At 41.9% G+C, this 19,092-nt stretch overlaps 1 protein-coding gene across 1 annotated transcript in view; it reads right to left on the reverse strand.

Moving 5' to 3' along the window:
* Positions 1-12,461, reverse strand: part of PRC1 (protein regulator of cytokinesis 1) — a 32,032-nt gene extending 19,571 nt beyond the window's left edge. Inside the window, exon 1 of the mRNA XM_006885161.1 lies at positions 12,352-12,461. Within this exon, the coding sequence (XP_006885223.1) occupies positions 12,352-12,362 (11 nt within the window). The 5' untranslated portion in view covers positions 12,363-12,461. The remainder of the gene's footprint in view (positions 1-12,351) is intronic.
* Between the last annotated feature and the right edge of the window lie 6,631 nt (positions 12,462-19,092).

A 19,092-nucleotide genomic window follows, 5' to 3' on the forward strand; every position in this document is an offset into this window, starting at 1 on the left:
AGGCAGTATTCCAGAGTACTGAAAAGCAGTGATGTCAGTCTAGAGCCTAAGGTGCGCCTGATCCAGGTCATGGTCTTCGCAATTATATGCTATAAATCAGAGAGCTGGACAATGACCAAAGATGACAGAAGCAGAATTGATGCCTTTGAGCTGTGGTGCTGGAGAAGAGTATTGAGCATACCATGGACAGCCAGGAGAACAAATAGTTGTCTTGGAGAGGGTAAAACCAAGTTTCTCCTTAGAGGCAAGAATTTTGAAGTTCTGTCTCACATACTTTGGGCACGTGGCCAGGAGGTACCAATCCTTGGAGAAAGACATCATGCTTGGATGGATGGAGGGACAGGGCAGGAGAAGACGACCCTGGATAAGATGGATTGACATAACTGAGGCAATAGGGTAGATATGCCAGAGTCAGTGAGACTGGCTCAGGATAGGGCAGGGTTCAGAGCTGCTATACATAGGACCGCTATGAGTCACACGCAAGTCAATAGGAAGTAACAAAGTGATTCCTTAAACCTTTATCTATATATGACCAAACAGCCAACTTCCTACCTAAGCAAAGATGTGATGTTAAGGGAAGTGAGATCAACAGAAACAAATCAGAAATAACAAGAATGCTGACACACTGTGGAAATTATAACCAGAGTTACTAAAGGGAATCTAATCTGCTGTGTAAACTTTCACCTAAACTACAAATATCCTTTTATGCAGTTTTTTTTTAAAAATTGTGATTCAATGGGATAGTCACAAATGAATCTCATCACAAGCTTATAAGAACCTTTGAGTTCTATTCCCTAAATACTCAAGAGGACTTAAATTCAGAAGTCGTAAGAGTTATCTTGAGGTGAGTTCTAGTGGCAAGAAGCTGCACTGCAATCCCAGAGGTGAGCAGTTCTAATCCACCAGATGCTCTGCTGAAGGAGGGACAATCTCCTCTTGTACCAGTGAGATCCGATTTGATGGTACTCAAACCCCTAGAAACTAAAAATTAAAAGAGGTACCTTGGGGTTCTGTTCAATAATTCCAATCTACTGACATAAATTAACAACTCCTTTTTAGTTCTCCTCATTTTTATTATGACCACCACAATGTTGTTAGCTTAGCTTCTGTTGAGGATACAATTCACACAACCCTATGAATAAAATGGGAAACTTGCACCATTCTCAGGAATCTCTGATATGTTTGAGACTACTGTTCCAGTCCCTATGCCAATCCACTTCAGTAAGGGTCTTGTACTCTTTCCCTGACCCTCTACCTTTCCCGGCTAATTTCTTTTTTTAAAGGCTGGCCTCTCCTGACAACATGTCACGATCCTCACCTCCAAGGAGCATCCTGGTTGCACTGCATCCAAGACAGACTTGTTTGTTCTTTTGGCAGTCCATGGGATAGTCAGTACACCAACACCACAATTCAAAGGTAGATTCTTCATCTGTTATCCTTATTCATGGTCCAATTTCCAGACACACAGGAAATAATTAAAAAGACTATGGCTTGGACCGGGTGCACTTTAGTCTTTAAACTGACCTTGACAGCAGATATCCCCAATGAAAAATGTCTCACTCCCTGGCTGCTGCTACCATGAGTGTTGATTGTGGAGCAATAACATGAAATAAATAGTAAATTCAATCTTTTTCCCACCTATTATGATGTTGCTTATTAGTCCAATTGTGAAGAGTTTTACTTTCTTGATGTTGAAATACAGCTCATATCTGTGATCTTTAATAAGGACTTGAAGTCTTCTATACTTTTTCCAAGCATGATTGTGTATTATACATTGCTGAGTCTTCCTACAATCCTGATGCCACATTCTCCTTCAAGAGTCCCTCTTGTAAAGCTTTTGCTCAGCATACAGAACGAGTAGGTATGGAAATGGGATACCACCCTAAAATGTAGCATCCCCTTGTTTTGTTCAGACGACTGCTTCATGTTCTGTGCGTAGATTTCACATGAGCACATTTAAGTGTCCTAGGATTACCATTCTTCTCAGTGTTACTCATAATTTGTTATGATCCACATAATTAAATGCTTTTCCATAATCAATAAAATACAAGTAAACATCTTTCAGGTGTTCTCTGCTTTCAGCCAAATTCCATCAACTGACAGCAGCAAGGATATCCCTTGTTCCACTGCCTCTTCTGAATCCAGGTTGAATTTCTAGTACTTCCCTGTTGATGTACTACTGTCCAAGTTTTTTTAATAATCCTTAGCAAAATTTTGCTTGCATGTGATATTAACGATATTATTCAATAATCCCCACTCTCTGCCAGATGACATTTTTTTGGAATAAAAATAAATATAGATCTTTCTTCCAGTTAGTTGGCTGGGTAGCTGTCTTCCAAACTTTTCTGTATAGACTGGTGAGTACATAAAGGACTGTGGGTTTCATGAATACTTCAATTGGTATTCCATCAATACCTGGGACCAAATTTTTTAGCAATACTTTCAGTGCAGCTTGGAATTTTTCCTTCAGTACCATTGGTTCTTGAACATATGCTACTTTCTGAAATGGTTCCATGCAGACCTATTCTTTTTGTATAGTAACTTTGTATATTCTTTCCATCTTCTTTTGAGGCTTCCTGGATCATTCAAGATTGGCCCATAAAATCCTTCAGTATTGCAACTCAAGGCATGAACTAGTTCCTCAGTTCTTTCAGCTTAAGAAATATTGACTATAACACCACTGCTATGAAGCAGGACTAACATGAAGGGTTGGTAGGAGAATAGAAAAAGAGTGGATAGATAATGAACAGTGTAATGGAACATATTAGGGAGAGAACTATTTAAAAGCAATCTATGATTAGGCATAACACAATGGTCCAGAATAAGAGGTACACTGCAAAGAGGACTGGGCTAGGGGAAACAATGTAACAATGAATGAATATTTTTTTAAAAAAAGAAGAAAGTGAACTGAGGGAGAGGGAGGGAAGAAAATGTGTAAACAATGAATGAATGAAAATCCAACTTTTCTGTAAACTTTCATTAAAATTCAAATGAAAATAATTTTTTTAAAAAGTTGAGTTTGAAAAAAAAAAAGTTGAGGTTGTTCTTTCAACTTCATCTTCCTGTATCTTTTGTTTCATATTTTGCTTTGTCTTCCCCAGGTGCCCTTTGGGATCTGTTCTTTTACCTCAGCATTCCTTATCCTTGTTTTGGCTTTTCATTCCAGTTCACAGTCTCAGAGTCTCTTCTGACATCTACTTTGGGGTCATTCCTGTCTTCTTAATGACCTTCTTCTTTCTTCATGGATAATGTCCTTGATGTCATGCCATAACTCTATTCTTGAGGCAGTTTTAAAATTTGGGTCATATTCTGATTTTGGTGGATTTCTTTTCATTTTCATCACCTTCAATTTAAACTTACATACGAGTTGGTTGTTGGTATGGCAAACTTACAGACTGTTTGCACAGACTGCTATAAAGCAGTGTTTTAAACAGTTAATCATAATATCACAAACGAATGTTGGCGAAGTTGTAGAGAGAATGGAACTCTTATTCACTGCTGGTGGGAATGTAATATGATTCAATCACTGTAAAAGGCAGTCTGATGCTTTCTCTCAAAAAGTTGGAAATAGAAATACCATTGAACCCAGCAAATCCACTACTAGAATACACCCTAAAGAAACCAGAGCCACAACTCAAACAGAAGTATGTACACCCATGGTTTGTTTTTGTTTCTGCATTAGTCACAATAGCAAAGAGATGGAAGTAACCCAAGTGCTTATATTTAAAAAAAAAACGACAGACAAGGGTAGGGAGCTGGGGCGGGAATGGGGAAAGAGTGGACAGATGATGAACACTGCATTAGAACAGATGAGGGGAAGAAGTCTCTGAAAGGATTTATGATTATTCCTTATGAGTATGAGAACAATCTGGAATGAGAGATGTGCTGCCGGATGGGATGGGTGAGGGAAAAGGGGGGTTGAAAATGTGCAACAATGAATTAAAACAAGTTAGATGAAAGAAAACAAAAATATCTAAGAATGACATCAGCAAATTATGCACCATAACAATGCATATAGTATGTATTACTAAAGCCAAGATTTAAAGAAAATAAATCCCAGTCCTTGGAAAACTTGGTTATATAACAACCATGTCATATATCAGGGATTACCAGTATTTAAAGATAATATACAAGATTATACACACGATTCCATGATATAAAGTTCCATAACAACAAATCGAATCAAAGGCTTCAGAAGTCAGGATGATGGTGTTAGCTGCTGTCCAGCTGGTTCCGACTCGGAGATCCCTTGTGTGCACCGTTCACCAACCTCACAGTTTCCCAGACTATGGCCTTTCAGAGCCATATCTCCAAGCTGGTCTTCCAAGGAGCTGCTGGGCGGCACATGTGGATTAATCTGAAACATGAACCTTCCACCTGGTGGCCCAGTGCACCACCCAGGGAGCTTGGAAGTCAGGATACTAGTCCCTTCTGTCCTGGAGAGGTGGTGGCTGGAAGAGGGCACTAGGAGGGCTTCCCAGCTAGCTGCTGGTTAGGCCACTGTGTTGACTGAAAATTCACTGAATTTGTGCACATTTTTTGCAAGTATGTTATTTTTAATTAGAACCATTGTTGTTTTAGAACCATCACTGTTATTCAGTGTCACTGAGTCAACTACGAATCATATAGCAAATCTATGAACAATAGGTTACCTTGTGCTATCCTCCGCCATTTTTAATATGCTTGAACCCATTGTTTCAATTACTGTCAATCCATCTTTTTTTAAAAATTTTTTTTGTCAATCCATCTTGATGAGCGTCTTCCTCTGAACTTCTACTTTTCCCAGCATAATGTCTTTTTCCAAGGACTGGTCCCTCCTGATAACACATCCAAAGCATTAGAGATAAAGCTTCACTATCCTTGCCTCTAAAGGGTACCCCGGTTGCACTTCTCCAAAACTGATGTGTTCATTTTATTTATTTATTTTTTTTTATTTTCTTATTTTGTTTGTGTGTGTACCGTCAAATCGGATCTGACTGGTACAGGAGATTATCCCTCCTTCTCCAGCAGAGCATCTGGTGGATTTGAACTGCGCACCTCTGGGACTGCAGTGCAGCTTCTTGCCACTAGGCCACCAGAGCTCGCCGATTTGTTTATTCTTTCAGCAGCTCATGGGATTCACAGTATTCTTTTCCAACATCACCATTCAAAGGCATTGATTATTCTTCCTCTTACTTTTTAAAACATTTTATTTAATTCATTGTTGCACATTTTCTTCACCCCTCTTGTAGCCCACCTTCAATAAATCCCTTGTTCCAGATTGTTGTCATACATATAATGATTAATCATGCATTCACTTTGAACAATTTTCCCCTCATCTCTTCTAATGCAGCATTCATATCATCTATCCACTTCCCCCCCCATTCTCTCCCCAACCCCCCACCCTCATCAGTCCTATTTTCTAATAGCGGTGTTATGCAGTATTTGTTCTTTTGTGACTGAGAAATTTCACTCCGCATAATGTCCTCTAGCTCCCCTAAGTAGTGTAATGTTTAATTATTCATTGTTTTTCAATGCTGCATAGTATTCCATTGTGTTACTGTACCATCGTTCTTCTATCCATTCATTTGTTGAAGAACACTTAGGTTTCTTCCAGCTCTTTGCTATTGTGAATAATGCAGCAGTAAGCATGAGTGTGTACACATCTTCTTAGTTGAGTTGTGGCTTTGGTTTCTTTAGGGTATATTTCCAGCAGTGGAATTGCTGGCTCCAATGGTATTTCTACTTCCAAAATTTTGAGAAAGTGCTAGACCACCCTTCCCCAGTGGTTGTACCATTTTACATTCCCATTGGCCATGAATAAGAGTTCTAGCCTCTCCACAACCTCGTCAGCATTTGTTGTTTGCTGTCCTATTGAGCTTTGCTATTGCTGCTAGGTGATTCTTCTTCTATCAGTCCTATTCACTGTTCAACTTTCCAAAGTATGAGAAGCAAATGAAAATATTATCAGGGGCACCTTAGCTTTTACACTGACATCCTTCGAACCATAAGTCTGTTTCAAATAACATTTAAAGAACAGAGATTTCCTCTGCTTTCTTAGGTACATTAGGATAGCAAAGAGTTTCTTAGGTACAGCAGAATAATGAAACGAGCCTGACTCCAGATAAACAGAATCTGATGTGCTCTGTCACTAGCCCATCACACAGCCTGGCAAGTTACTTGAACGTGTGCTCAGTGCAAAGGATGGGTTGAGAAGCTCTCATTGGCTCCTTTCTCTCTGAGAGTCCTCAGTGGTTCTTTGAGTCACCAGCCTATCCAAGGACAAGTTTGTCTAAAGGTTTTCCAGAAAATTTCTCAAGTCATTTAATTTCAATTTAAAAGTTGCTTGACCTTACTTAAAAAATTATAAACAAAAAGAAAAGTTGCTTGACATTGAAGAAAAGTTCTTATATAAATATCAGCTGCCTTTACCAGATGACAGCCACACATCTGTCAGTATGCTGTATCCTGGTGGCTTGGCTATTGCATGATGCTGGAAATTATGCCACCAGTATTGTGAACACCAGCAGGGTCACACATGGTGAACAGGTTTCAGTGAAACTACCAGACTAAGAAGCAGGACTGGCCATCCACTGCTGAACAATGGGCCGTAGGAAACCCCCTTTATAGCAGTAGAACACTGTCTGACATGGTGCCAGAAGGTGAGCCTCTCAGGTTAGGAGTCATTCAAAATCCAAAGAGGAACAGCTACCTCCTCAGTGTAGAGCTAACTTTTGTAAATGTGGATGGAGCAAAGTTTTCACCCAATAAATGACCTTCATTTCCTGACTGGCAAGACCCAACATAAAAAAACAGCTGCAGACATCCATTAATAATTGGAACATGGGATCTATGAAGCATGTATCTAGGAAAACTGGAAGCTGCTGAAAATGAAATGCATAATGACCAATATTCTAGGCATTAGTTTGCTGAAATGAAATGGAACAGTGCTGGCCATTTTGAACCAGATAATCACATGACCTACTCTACCAAGAACGACAAACTGAAGAGGATTTGCAACTGATGATAAAGTAATAGAAAACTAGCACCCTGAAGTAGGGAAAAAACCTCTCTAGCTCTATACTAACATTAAGTCTAACAACTGGGGGGAAGTGTTTAACATTGTATCTTAAGGGGAAAAAATTCAAAACTCATTGCCATCAAATCAGAACTGACTCATAGTGGATCCTCCAGTGGGTTTTCAGAGGCTGGAAATCTCATGAGGCAAATACCCATCTTTTTCCTAAGCAGAGACAGGTGTATTTGAACTGCCAGAGGGTATTTTTTACATAGTATCTTAAGTGGGGATTTTTATATAATACCTTAAGAGAAAGGGACTTTCTCTTAGCCCAGCAGAGTCATCAAACTAAACTGGTTTTGTTGCCCTTTCCCGTATATTCCTGTAATCCAGGGATAGGAGTTAATCTCCTTAAGCCACAAGATGTAAATATCATCAATTCTTTCTGGAATATTGATAAGAGACCAATTAGTCTTTCTGGCTGGTGGACACAGCCATCGACCAGAACACTTGGACAAGAAGTGATACTGTCAAAACCCGCCATAGTCCACTGTCCATTTTTTCTCTACATAAACCCCTGTGGTCTCCTAGACAAATCTGGGAAGCTCTTATTCCTTGACTCCTCTATGTTAAAAAGCTCAAGCTCATTGACATCGATTCAGAATTGCCTCATAATTGACCAGTGGGTTTTCAGAAGTTGTAAATCTCATGAGAACTGACTGTCCATTTTTCTCCTGAGGAGGGATTAGAGGATTCGAACTGCCAGAAGTAACACCTTTGGGTTATTCATGCAATTCCCTACAGACTAGGCCACCAGAGCACCCTCTGCTAGGACTATTATATTGTTGTTGTTATGTGCCATTGAGTTGCCTGTGACCCATAGTGACCCTCTGTACAGCAGTTCTGAACTCTGCCCTGTCCTGAGCCAGATTCACTAATTCCAACATGCCAGCCCCCATTGCCCCAGTCACTGTATCAAGCCATCTCATCTGGGGTCTTCCTTTCCTGCGCTGCCCCTCCACCCTCCCAAGCATGATGTCCTTCTCCAAGGACTGGTCCCGCCTTGTAACATGTTCAAAGTATGTCAGAGGAAGCTTCAGAATCCTTGCCTCCAAGGTCTCACTCTCTCTAGGATGAAACTGTTCTAGCAGTAAATGGTAGAGAAGCTAAAGTGAAAGGAAGAATACTCAAAAAAGATAGGAGCAGAAGATTTCAAAGGACAGCTTGAGAAGACAAAGCAAAGATTATAATGAAATGTGCAAAGACCTAGAGTAAGAAAAATGAAAAGAGAAGACAATGCTCCCCAATTCTTAAGCTGAGAGAACTAAAGAACAAGTTCAAGCCTTGAGTAGCAATACTGTAGGACTCTATGAGCAAAATACTGAATGACACAGGAGGCACCAAAAGAAGGAAGGAATACACAGAGTTACTGTATCAAAAAGAACCGGTAATCAGGAAACCTTTTCAAACAAGTCTGTCCTAGAGAGAATGAAACCAGGCTGTTCTTTGGAGGCAAGGATTTTGAAACTCCTCACATACATTGGGCATATTGCCTGGAGGGGCCATTCCTCGGAAAAAGACATCATGCTTGGAAGGCTGGAGGCTCAGTGCAGGAGAGGAAGATCCTAGATGAGATGGAGTGATACAGTGACTATGGGGATGGGGGCAGATGTGTCAGATATGGGTGGGGTTGGCTCAAGACACGTTAGGGTTCAGAGCTATTGTTCTCAGGGCCGCTATGAATCTAGTCAATTTGATGGCACGTAACAACAACAAACCATTTCAGCAAGGAACATATGATAAAAAAACTAATGGCACTGAAGGAAAAAAGTCCAGATTGTACTTAAGGCATGTAAGGAAAAAAGGCCCCACGAATTGATGTAGCCCTGAATGTGCTCACCAGCCTAAGTCAAGAAATGTGGAATTCAGCTACCTGGCTAACTGACTGGAAGAGATATTTGTGACCATTTGAAAAAAAGATGATACAATAGAACACAGACATTATCAAACAGTATCATTAATATCACACACAAAATCTTGCTGAAGGGTATTCTAAAACAACTGGCTGTACATTGACAGAGAAGCAATGGAAATTCAAGCTAGATCCAGAAGAGGTCAGGAACAAGAGATATCACAGTTGACAGAAAATGGATCTAGACTAATGTTAGAGAATATTAGAAAGATATTTACTGTGTTGTAATGACTATGAAAAGGCATTCACACTGGTGAGAGTCAGCGCCCAGAGCCATCAGGGGCTTTAAGCTCGTTGCCCACTGCTGTGGTGTGGACAGCTGAAACCCAGGCCCCGACAGGCACCTGGGGGGGAAAAAAACCCAGACTCTACTTCATGCTCTGCTGGAGAAGGAGGGGCAGTCTCCTGTACCAGTCAGATCCAATTTGACGGTACACACACACACACACACACACTTTTTCTTCCTCTTTTTTAAAAAAAGACTACTTCAGCCATCGCGGCCCTCTGCCCGGGGCGGGCTGCCCTCAGCCCTCTGCCTGGGGCGAGCCATTGCGGCCCTCTGCCTGGGGTTTTGCCCTCGGCCCTCTGCCCGGGGCGGGCTACGCTTGGCCCCCGGCTCGGGGCGAACCGTCGCGGCCCTCAGGAGCAAGAAGGCAAGCAGCTGTAACCCAAGACCACCAGTAAGGTGATAAAACGTCCTCCCTTCCCCCCTTTATATCTACGCCCCTGTTCAGCATGAAGAAGCCAGAGAGTCGGCATCCAATTCCCAAATCAATAAGACAGTTGGCTTAATTACTATTGGGAAAAAAAAAGAAAAGGCATTCAACTGTGTGAATCATAAATTATGACTAAGATTTAGAAAAATGGGAATTCCAAAACACTTAATTGTGTTCATGTGGAATCTGGACATGAACCAAGAAGCAGTCATTCAAACAGAACACAGGGATACTGCATGGTTTACAATCAGGAAAGGTGTCAGCATTGTATCATTATCTATTTAATACATATGCTGAGCAAATAATCTTGAGAAACTGGACTATATGAAGAAGAATGTATCATCAGAATTGGAGGAAGACTCATCATAACTTTTAGTATGCAGGTGACACAAGTTTGCTTGTGGAAAGTAAAGAGGACCTGAAGCACATACTGAAGAAGGTCAAAGACAACAGCCTTCAGTATGGATTATAACTCAACATCAAGAAAACAAAACTCAGGGCGTTCTGGTGGTCTAGTGGCAAGAAGCTGCACTGCAATCCCAGAAGTACGCGGTTCAAATCCACCAGATGCACTGCTGGAGAAGAAGGGGCAATCTCCTCCTATACCAGTCAGATGTGATTTGACGATGTGCACCAAAAAACTCCTCAAAACTGAACAGACAACATCATGACAGATGGAAAGAATACTGAAGTTGTCAAAGATTCATTTTACTTAGATCCATAACCTACAGAAGCAAAAGAGAAGAAATCAAAAGATGTATTACACTGGGCAAATCTGTTGTCAAGGATCTTTTGAAAGTGCTGAACAATGTCATTTTAAAGACTAAGGTCATAGTATTTTCAATTTTTACACATGCATATGAATGTTGGATAATGAGTAATAAAGACCAAAGAATTACTGATGCCTTTGAATAGTTGTAGGTGTTGGAGAAGAGTATCGGATGTACCACGCACTGCTAAAAGCATAAACAAATCTGTCTTGGAATAAGGGCAGCCAGGGTGCTCCTTAAGAGGCAAGGATGGCGACCTCACATCATCTCACATCCTTTGGGCATGTTGTCAGGAGGGGGCAGTCCTTGGGGAAGGACATTATTCTTGGAAGATAGTCAGGGAAAGGGATGATGATCTTTAAAGAGATGGACTGCAGCAATGGGTTTCAATAAGCATGTTATCTAGGCTGTACAGAAGGGGGAGTATTTAGTAAAGTTTCAATTTGCTCTACACAGGGTCGCTCTGAGTCAGAGTTGACAACATGGCACCAGACACAAACAATAAATAAAAAAATAATATCAATAAATATCAAATGGAAAAAAAGAAATGTGTATCAGAGTAGAACTGTGCTCCATAAGATTTTTAAGGGTGGATATGTTTAAGGTATATTACTAGGCCTTTCTTCCAAGACTACCCCAGGGAGACTAAAACCACCAACCTTTTATTTAGTTACCTGTAAGCACTTAACTGTTTGTATCACTCAGTCACTCACTGTGCCAGACACTGCTGCTATCACTAGTGTTAAGCTGGCACCAACTCACAGTTAACGCTGAGTGTTACAGAGTGAAATAATTCCACAGTGTGTTTCCGGCTCGAACCGTTATGGAAACGGGCTGACAGGCCTTTTTCTTCCAAGGAGCCACTGGGTGGGTCCCAACCAAGAACTTGCCAGTTAATCCCAAATCACTTGTGCCATCCTAGATGGCCACTATCTACTGAACAGTATTTAAAAAGAATTTATTGAACCAAATTCATTTTAGAAACGTCAACAGGTAATCAAGGCATGTATTTTAATAGTAATAGTCAATTCCCAATCTCTTGATTGAGCATTAAAAAAAAAACAGAGTGAAGGAAATTTGTAATCATGAAACAAAGAATATTAAAGTCTTAGGGCAATAATTGGACCAGTAACTACGAATTAAGCAGTCATCACACCACAGTTCTTAATACCAAGTCCTAGGAGCTGCTATTTTTATTCTGACCCACCCCAACGTCAGACAAGTCTGACTCCACCGGTTTCCGAAGCTGGAAATCTCCAGAAGACCGCTCATCTTTTTCCCACGGGGCAGCTGGTGCCTTCGAACCCGATTTTGGCAAACCCTCCAACACGTTACACACTACAGTGCCAGAGCCTTTATTCTTCCTTTTAGCAGTAAGAAAACATATATTCCGCATTTTTGGCCAAAGTCCCAGGGCCGGGGCGTGCATGTTTCAAGTCACTCCACGCCCTGCATAGCTCAGCGGAAAGGAATTCCGTAACGGCATCTCTTCAATTGCAAATCTACCGAGCCACCATCCTGTTAAAACGTAAACCCTCCACCACCATAAACGAACAAGCGGAAAAGGCCAAGAAGCAGCACCTGTGCGCCGCCAGCCGGGAGGCGGGGGTCCCCGGGGCCAGGGCGGCATCTCTAGTTATCGCGGGACCCCAAGTCCTGGGAGCAATGTCCACCCCCGGCTGGCCTCCGCCTCAAGGGGTCCGGCAGTCTGTTCAGCCACTCAGAGTTCCCAGGCCCTGCTGAGCAGTACAGAGACCCCGGGCGGAGGCCTCACCTCTGGCCTCATTTGGGCTTCTGCTGTCAGGTCACCTAGACCCCAGGGCTCCATCGAACCTTACACCTGCCCCGCACACCGCCGCCCGCTCCCACGCCCCCGAGCTTGCCCGCAGCCAGCACCTCCTCCTCATGGCGGACTCTCCACGAAGCTGGGCGTTGAGGGTCCCAGCCCTGCTCCAAGAGGCCCCAAGCGCAACCACCACTCGCAAAACACTGGCGATATGACTCTGCGTCGCAGGCCCGCGAGCCGTTGGGCCCCGCGGAATTTCAAACCAGGGTCCGTGGCGGCGCAGCCCGACGATTGGCGCCGCGTCCGTCGCTCCCCACCTTCTCCCCGCCCCGCTGACTGACGTCAGTGTGCAGTCGGTTCTGGGAGCCCGGCCCGGGCGGCGGCGGCGGCGCTCGTGCCGAGGGTGGGAGGTGTCTAGACGCTCGGGGGCGGGGCCGCCTGTTCCTGCGCGCGGCCACGCCCGGGGCCGGCTCGCCTACCTTGGGTTCTCTGCGTGGCGACGTCCCTCAGCTCCAACCAACGATCTCATTGGAATTCCGCCCGGCCACGCTGTTTTGATTCGAAGTGCGCGCGCCGCTGCCCAGAGGCCTTCGGGAGGGTGGACAGACCATGAACGCGGTGCGTTGTTCTGAGCTGATTGTTGCTGTGTGCCTGCCTTAGAGTAGACTCATAGCAGACCTTCCAGCGGGTTTTCAGAGGCGGGAAGTAAATCCCACTAGAAGAGATTGTCCATCCTTCTCCCGGAGCCACTGGTGGATTCGCACTGAAAGAAAGGTGCATTTGAAGCACCCGCCCTTTGGAATGCCTTTGGCTGCCTTTGCGCGCAGCTTCTTACCTCTAGGCCACCAGAATGACCGTGAGCTAGTTAGGCGTGGCAAGCAGCTCAGACTCATTGTGGAGTCAAAATAGACTCAACTGACCCTCTAGCGATTTCTCGAGCAGTAAATCATTCCCACCGGAAGAAATTGCCTATCTTTCTCCCAGAGAGATGTGGCCTTTGGGTTCGGTACAACTCACTACCTAACAGATGAGCACGAGGAAAACCAAAAGATGCCTAGGGGTTTAACAATTCCCCTCGCTTATCCAAGCAGCGAGCTGAAGTCTGGTGGAAATCTTCCAGATGTGGGAAGCACGTCGAGCAGGGAGGGGGAGGGGAATGAAACAGAGCTGCTCACAGGTTTCTCGAAAGTTAAGCCCATCACCACACCAATCCTGTTAAATAAGTATTACTGTAATTTTAAAGAGAAGGAAACAGTCTTAACAAGGTTTGCGTGAAAACGGAGAAGAGAACCTGCGCGTGGTTGAGTGAAAACGAAGAGAGCCTGGGTGTGGTTCTCGTTCACATTACATGCATAATTATGCGAGTTTTTAAATAATTTTTATTATACTAGTTTATTTATAAAATTCTAATACATTGCTTTTCAGACCAGATTATTCCAATTCCCCTCACCCCCCCCATCAAATTGTACAATCCTATGATTAATACCTGACCGGCACATTATTTTTTAACTCAAAATAGGGATCAAAATGTCAGGGGTTTTTCCCGTTTTCCTTTTCTCGAACATATGCTACATCCCTAAACGTTGATATAATGGTTGTATGATATACTGTGTGTGTGGATATCCCACAGTTTAAGTATTTTACTATTAATATATTTAGATGTCAATTTTTAGGATAATGCCAGGGTAAATAGATAAATCTTAGTGTCTTGTGTTCTTTATTTTACAGTTGATTTCCCAGAAGTGTAATTACTAATCTATATAATTGGTGATTTTAAGCTCTCTTTCTCTCAGAGTGTATTACTTTGCCCTCTCCTCCAAGTCTTGCTGGAAGAGTCTCCATCTTACCCTCTGTAATGTTTATTAATACAAAATCAACACTCTGGGTACCAGCAGCCAGGAAAGAAAAAGATTACTTGCTTTGGGAAAGTCTGCTGTCAGAGACCTCTCCAAAGTACTGAAAAGCAACGATGTCAGTGTGGAGACTAAGGTTCACCTGATCCAGGTCAGAGTCTTTGCAATTACTTGCTATACATCAGAAAGCTGGACAATGACTAGGGATAATAGAAGGAGAATTGAAGCCTTTGAGCCGTGGTGCTGGAGAAGAGTATTGAATATATCATAAACTGGTAGGAGAACAAGTAAATAATGTCCTAGAGAAGGTGAGACCAGGCTGCTCCTTGGAGGCAAGGATTCTGAGGCTTCGTCTGACATACTCTGGACATGTTGCAAGGAGGGACCAGTCCTTGGAGAGAGGGACATCATGCTTGGGAGGGTGGTGGGACAGACAACACAAGAGAGGAAGACCTCAATGAGATGGATTGATGCAGTGACGGGCGTAATAGGGGTAAGTGTGTTGGAAACAGTAAGATTGGTACAGGATAGTGCAGGTTTTAGGGCTTTTGTACATAGGGTCGCTTTGAGTTGCCAGCAACTCGATAGCACAGGACAACAACAGTACCTCCTAGCTAGTTTCCTAGACAAAAGTGGCATCACCTTTGATTAAAATGGAAAGTACTTTTTTCCCTGCTTATTGGTCAAGTTAAACCTTCATTCTGTGAATTGTTTGCCTTTTCCATAAAAGAATACTTGCTTCACCTTCAGGATTGTTTTGTCACTCAGGAAAGCTTCATTGATTCATTCAATGTCTTTCAACTTGTTGGCAATGTAACAAAACACCCTTAATATAAGGCATGTCTTTTTAAATTACTTGCAGTCTTTGTTGAAGAACTTCAAAATAGTTAGATATCTAATTTTAAGAATTTATCTTCAAGGGAGCTCTGGTGGCCTATTGGCAAGAAGCTGCACTGCAATCCCAGAAGTACACGGTTTGAATCCACCAGATGCTCTGCTGGAGAAGGAGGGGCAATTTCCTCCTGTACCAATCAGATCCGATTTGACTGTACACACACACACACACACACACACACACACACACACACAAAATAATAAAATTAAACAAAAAAGAATTTCTCTTCAGATATGTTCTCAGGGCCAGTATGTATAAAAGATAAAAACACTTTTGCTATCATGTCCTTGCCATCTTTGGAAAGTGTAAAACAAAAAAAAAGTCTGAAAAGATACCTATTCAGCGATTATACTCAGCATGTCTGTTTAAGATGCTATCTACTCCCTTAAGAATATTTATTACAGAGAATTGTGTAGAGAGATGAAACAGTTCATCCAGCTCAGGAGAAACTCACATAATCAACTGACACATAAACAGACCCATCCTGCCATTCTTGCAAACCAGAGATAGAACAATAAAGAGAACTGGTAAAATAAGCCTCTTTAGGTGTTCCCCTGAAGCAAACAAATGTGCATCAGTATTTGAGAAATCAAGATTTTGTACCTTAACTTGGTAACAGCAGCCAGGAATTCAAGAAGATAATTGCATTGGAAAAGTCAGCTGTGAGGGACCTCTCAAGAGTACTGAAAAGCAACGACGTCAGACTGGAGACTAAAGTGCGCCAGATCTGGGCTACAGTCTCCACAATTACGTGCTATGCATCAGAGAGTTGGACAGTAAATAGGGTTGATAGAGAACTGATGCCTTTGAGCTGTGGTGCTGGAGGTGAGTGTTGAATATACCATGGACTGCTAAGGAGAACAAAGAGATTTGTCCTGGAGAAGGTGAAGCCGGAATGCTCCTTGAAGTCAAGAATTCTGAAGCTTCGTCTGACAAACTTTGGGCAAGGAAGGACTGGTCCTTGGGGAGGCATATCATGTTTGGCAGAGTGGAGGGGCGGCGAAGGAGAGGATCGATTCTGTGACTGGAGCACTGGGAATAAGTGCGTTTGAGATGGCTAGGTTGGCACAGGATAGAAAGCATTTAGAGCTCTAGTACATAGGGTCGCTCTGAGTCGCAAGTGACTCAATGGCACATAACAACAACAACCACCTTAAACTTGTTCTTCCTCTTATACATGGAATATTTCTTGTGGTGCCTGCTAAATGTAAATATTTCATTTGATTCCTGTCCAATTTTGGTTTTTTCCTCTTCTTCATCATTACAAACAAGTTTCATCATTAATAGCAAGTCTGCCTTGGAGGAAGTGAAACCAAGGTGATACTTAGGGACTAGGATGGTGACACTCGGCCTCATATATTCTGGGCATGTTGTCAGGTGGGACCTGTCCTTGGAAAAAGACATATGCTGGAGATGTGGAGGGTCTGAGGAAGAGGGAAAGACCTTTAACAAGACAGATTGACACAGTGGCTGTAACAATGAGCTCAAACATCAGATTGTGAGGATGGCACAGGATAGGACAAGGTTCAGATCTGTCATCCACAGGGTTGCTTTGAGTCATAGATGACTTGATATCACCTAACAACAATATCATGGTAACATTAAACTTATTTTTTTTATTATTATTATTTTTGTGTGTACCATCAAATCGGATCTGACTGGTACAGGAGATTGCCCCTCCTTCTCCAGTGTGCCTCTGGTATTGCAGTGCAGCTTCTTGCCACTAGGCCCCCAGAGCTCACATTAAACTTATTTTAAAATAACCATATGATTAGTTTGGAATTCTGCTGAGAAGCTATATTACTGGAGCAGAATACATTATTTCTTTTTTTTTCTATAATTATATTTTATTAATTTTCATAAACATTTACAGAGATTTTGGGCTTCCACTCATTCATTGTTGCACTATTCTCTCTACCCTCCTCCCAGTTTGTTCTTGTCCAAATGCCACAGTGCTTGTCAAAGCCAGTTCTGATTAATCTTCTTTGTCAGTGTATCCTTTGCCATTCCCTATCACTCCTCCCTGAGAGAGACTTCACCCTGAATCATAAGGAAAAGGGGACAGCGTATTCTCTTAGCTACTTCCTGCTGAAAAGGGACGCTGTGGGTTTCAGGGTGAAGATCTTCTCTCACTACTCTAAAGGGCCCCTTTGGCAGTAGGAAACACATAGACTATTATGGAGATTGATTTTGGAATTCAGATGCACTCTTATTGATTGTGCTTGGCTGTACATGTACATATCCTTCAAGATGTATCATGGGGGTGTTGCAACCTAGAAGACACAAATTTGACTAACAAGTTATAAGTACATGAGTCCAAAAATTATGGAAAAGTAAAAGAAAAGATTCTTTCATTGTTTTACAAACCCTCCCCCAGGTCCCCTCCACCATGCAGCCCTCGCTCTAGTCTCCTGTGATGACAGAAATACCCAGTTACATCTCTCTTTTAAACAGTTCTCTCCCTCCTCTGCTTCAGTGCAGTATACATTATTGAACCCATCTTACTCAGTGTCTCCCTAACCCCAAGGACAGTCCCATTCTACAACAGTGGCATCATGTAATATTTGTCCTTTTGTGACTGGGATATTTCACTCAGCATAATGTTCTCCAGAGTCAACCATTTTGAATAATATTGCATGAGTTCCTTGTTTTTTAATGCAGCATAGTATTCCATTGTGCGAATATACCACAGCTTCTCTAGCCATTCGTTTGTTGATGGGCACTTAGGTTGTTTCCAACTCCTTGCTATTGTGAACAAAGCTGCAATGAACATGGGTGTGCATATATCTGCTTGGATGTCAGCTATGGTCTCTTCAGGGTATATTCCCAGTAGTGGAATTGCTGGGTCAAATGGTATCTCTATTTGCAACTTTTTGAGAAAGCGCCATACTGCTTTCCACAGGGGTTGCACCATTTTACACTCCCACCAACAGTGAATCAGGGTTCCAGTTTCTCCACAACCTCGCCAGCATTTGTTGCTTGCTGTTCTGTTAAATTTTGCTATTTTGACTGGGAGAATACATTATTTCTGAGTTATTTAACTTTGTTATATCACTCCCATCTTCAAGCAAACAAATGCACTGGCCTGTCTTACACAACAGAACAGATGCAAGTACTTGCTGATTTTATAAAGAGTCAGGTGAATTGATAATTTGGTTTTTTAAAATTGATAATTCTTACTTCATTGAAAGGGCTCGCTAATATTTTTCTTTTCATTATTTCTTTTTGCAAGGCATTGCAGAATAGCCAAACCTGGTTGTGTCATAGCTTCTGGCACAAAAATAATGGGGTGGAGGAAATACTCCAGTCACAAGCATGATCAAATTGTAATGACTAAGCAAAGGGTTGGAAATGATCCAAGTGTCCATTAATGGATAAATAATGAGGAAAAAAAACCCAAAACTCCAGACAACTGTAATCTGTTCACACAATGGAGCATTATGCATCACAAAAACAAAACAAAACAGTATCAAGAATTTGTGAAACACTGCACACCATGAATGAATCTGGAACAAATTATCCTGAGTAACATAAGTCAGTCACAAGAAGACAATTATGAAATAAAACCACTATTGCAAACCGCCCCCCAAACCACCACTATTACAAAAGTTAAGGAAAAGTTTACACACAGAATCAGTCTTGAGAAGGTAACAGGGTTGAGGAGGGAGGGAGAGAGGAGTGAAAATAGATAAGTTGAGTGAAGGCAAAGGCAATACACAAAATGGGGCTGAATAAACATTGTAATTACATTAATCAATGAAACTGTTCTAAAAATATCTATAATTAAAAAAATAAAATATCTATGAATAATTATATGAAAACCAGAATGATTTGTAAACCTTCACTTACAAAAGACAAACTACAATGACTTTGCTTTCCTCTGCTATCAGTGGGAGCCAGTTATGAAAACATCCGTGTTAAGCCGACAATTATTTTGTTATGGAGTTTTTTTGTATACTTATCTAGTAAACATGCATAAAAAATATATTTTCTCTTGCTATTGTTGTTAGGAATCACTGAGTCATTGACTCATAGTGACCTTTGTTATTTTACGTGCCTTAGTTGTTAAGTGTTAAGAACTGGAAGCTACTCACTAGGCATTT

The sequence above is a fragment of the Elephantulus edwardii genome, unplaced genomic scaffold (genome assembly GCF_000299155.1).
Source record: "Elephantulus edwardii isolate Elephantulus edwardi_28Jun2011 unplaced genomic scaffold, EleEdw1.0 scaffold00041, whole genome shotgun sequence".
Classification (NCBI taxonomy): domain Eukaryota; kingdom Metazoa; phylum Chordata; class Mammalia; order Macroscelidea; family Macroscelididae; genus Elephantulus; species Elephantulus edwardii.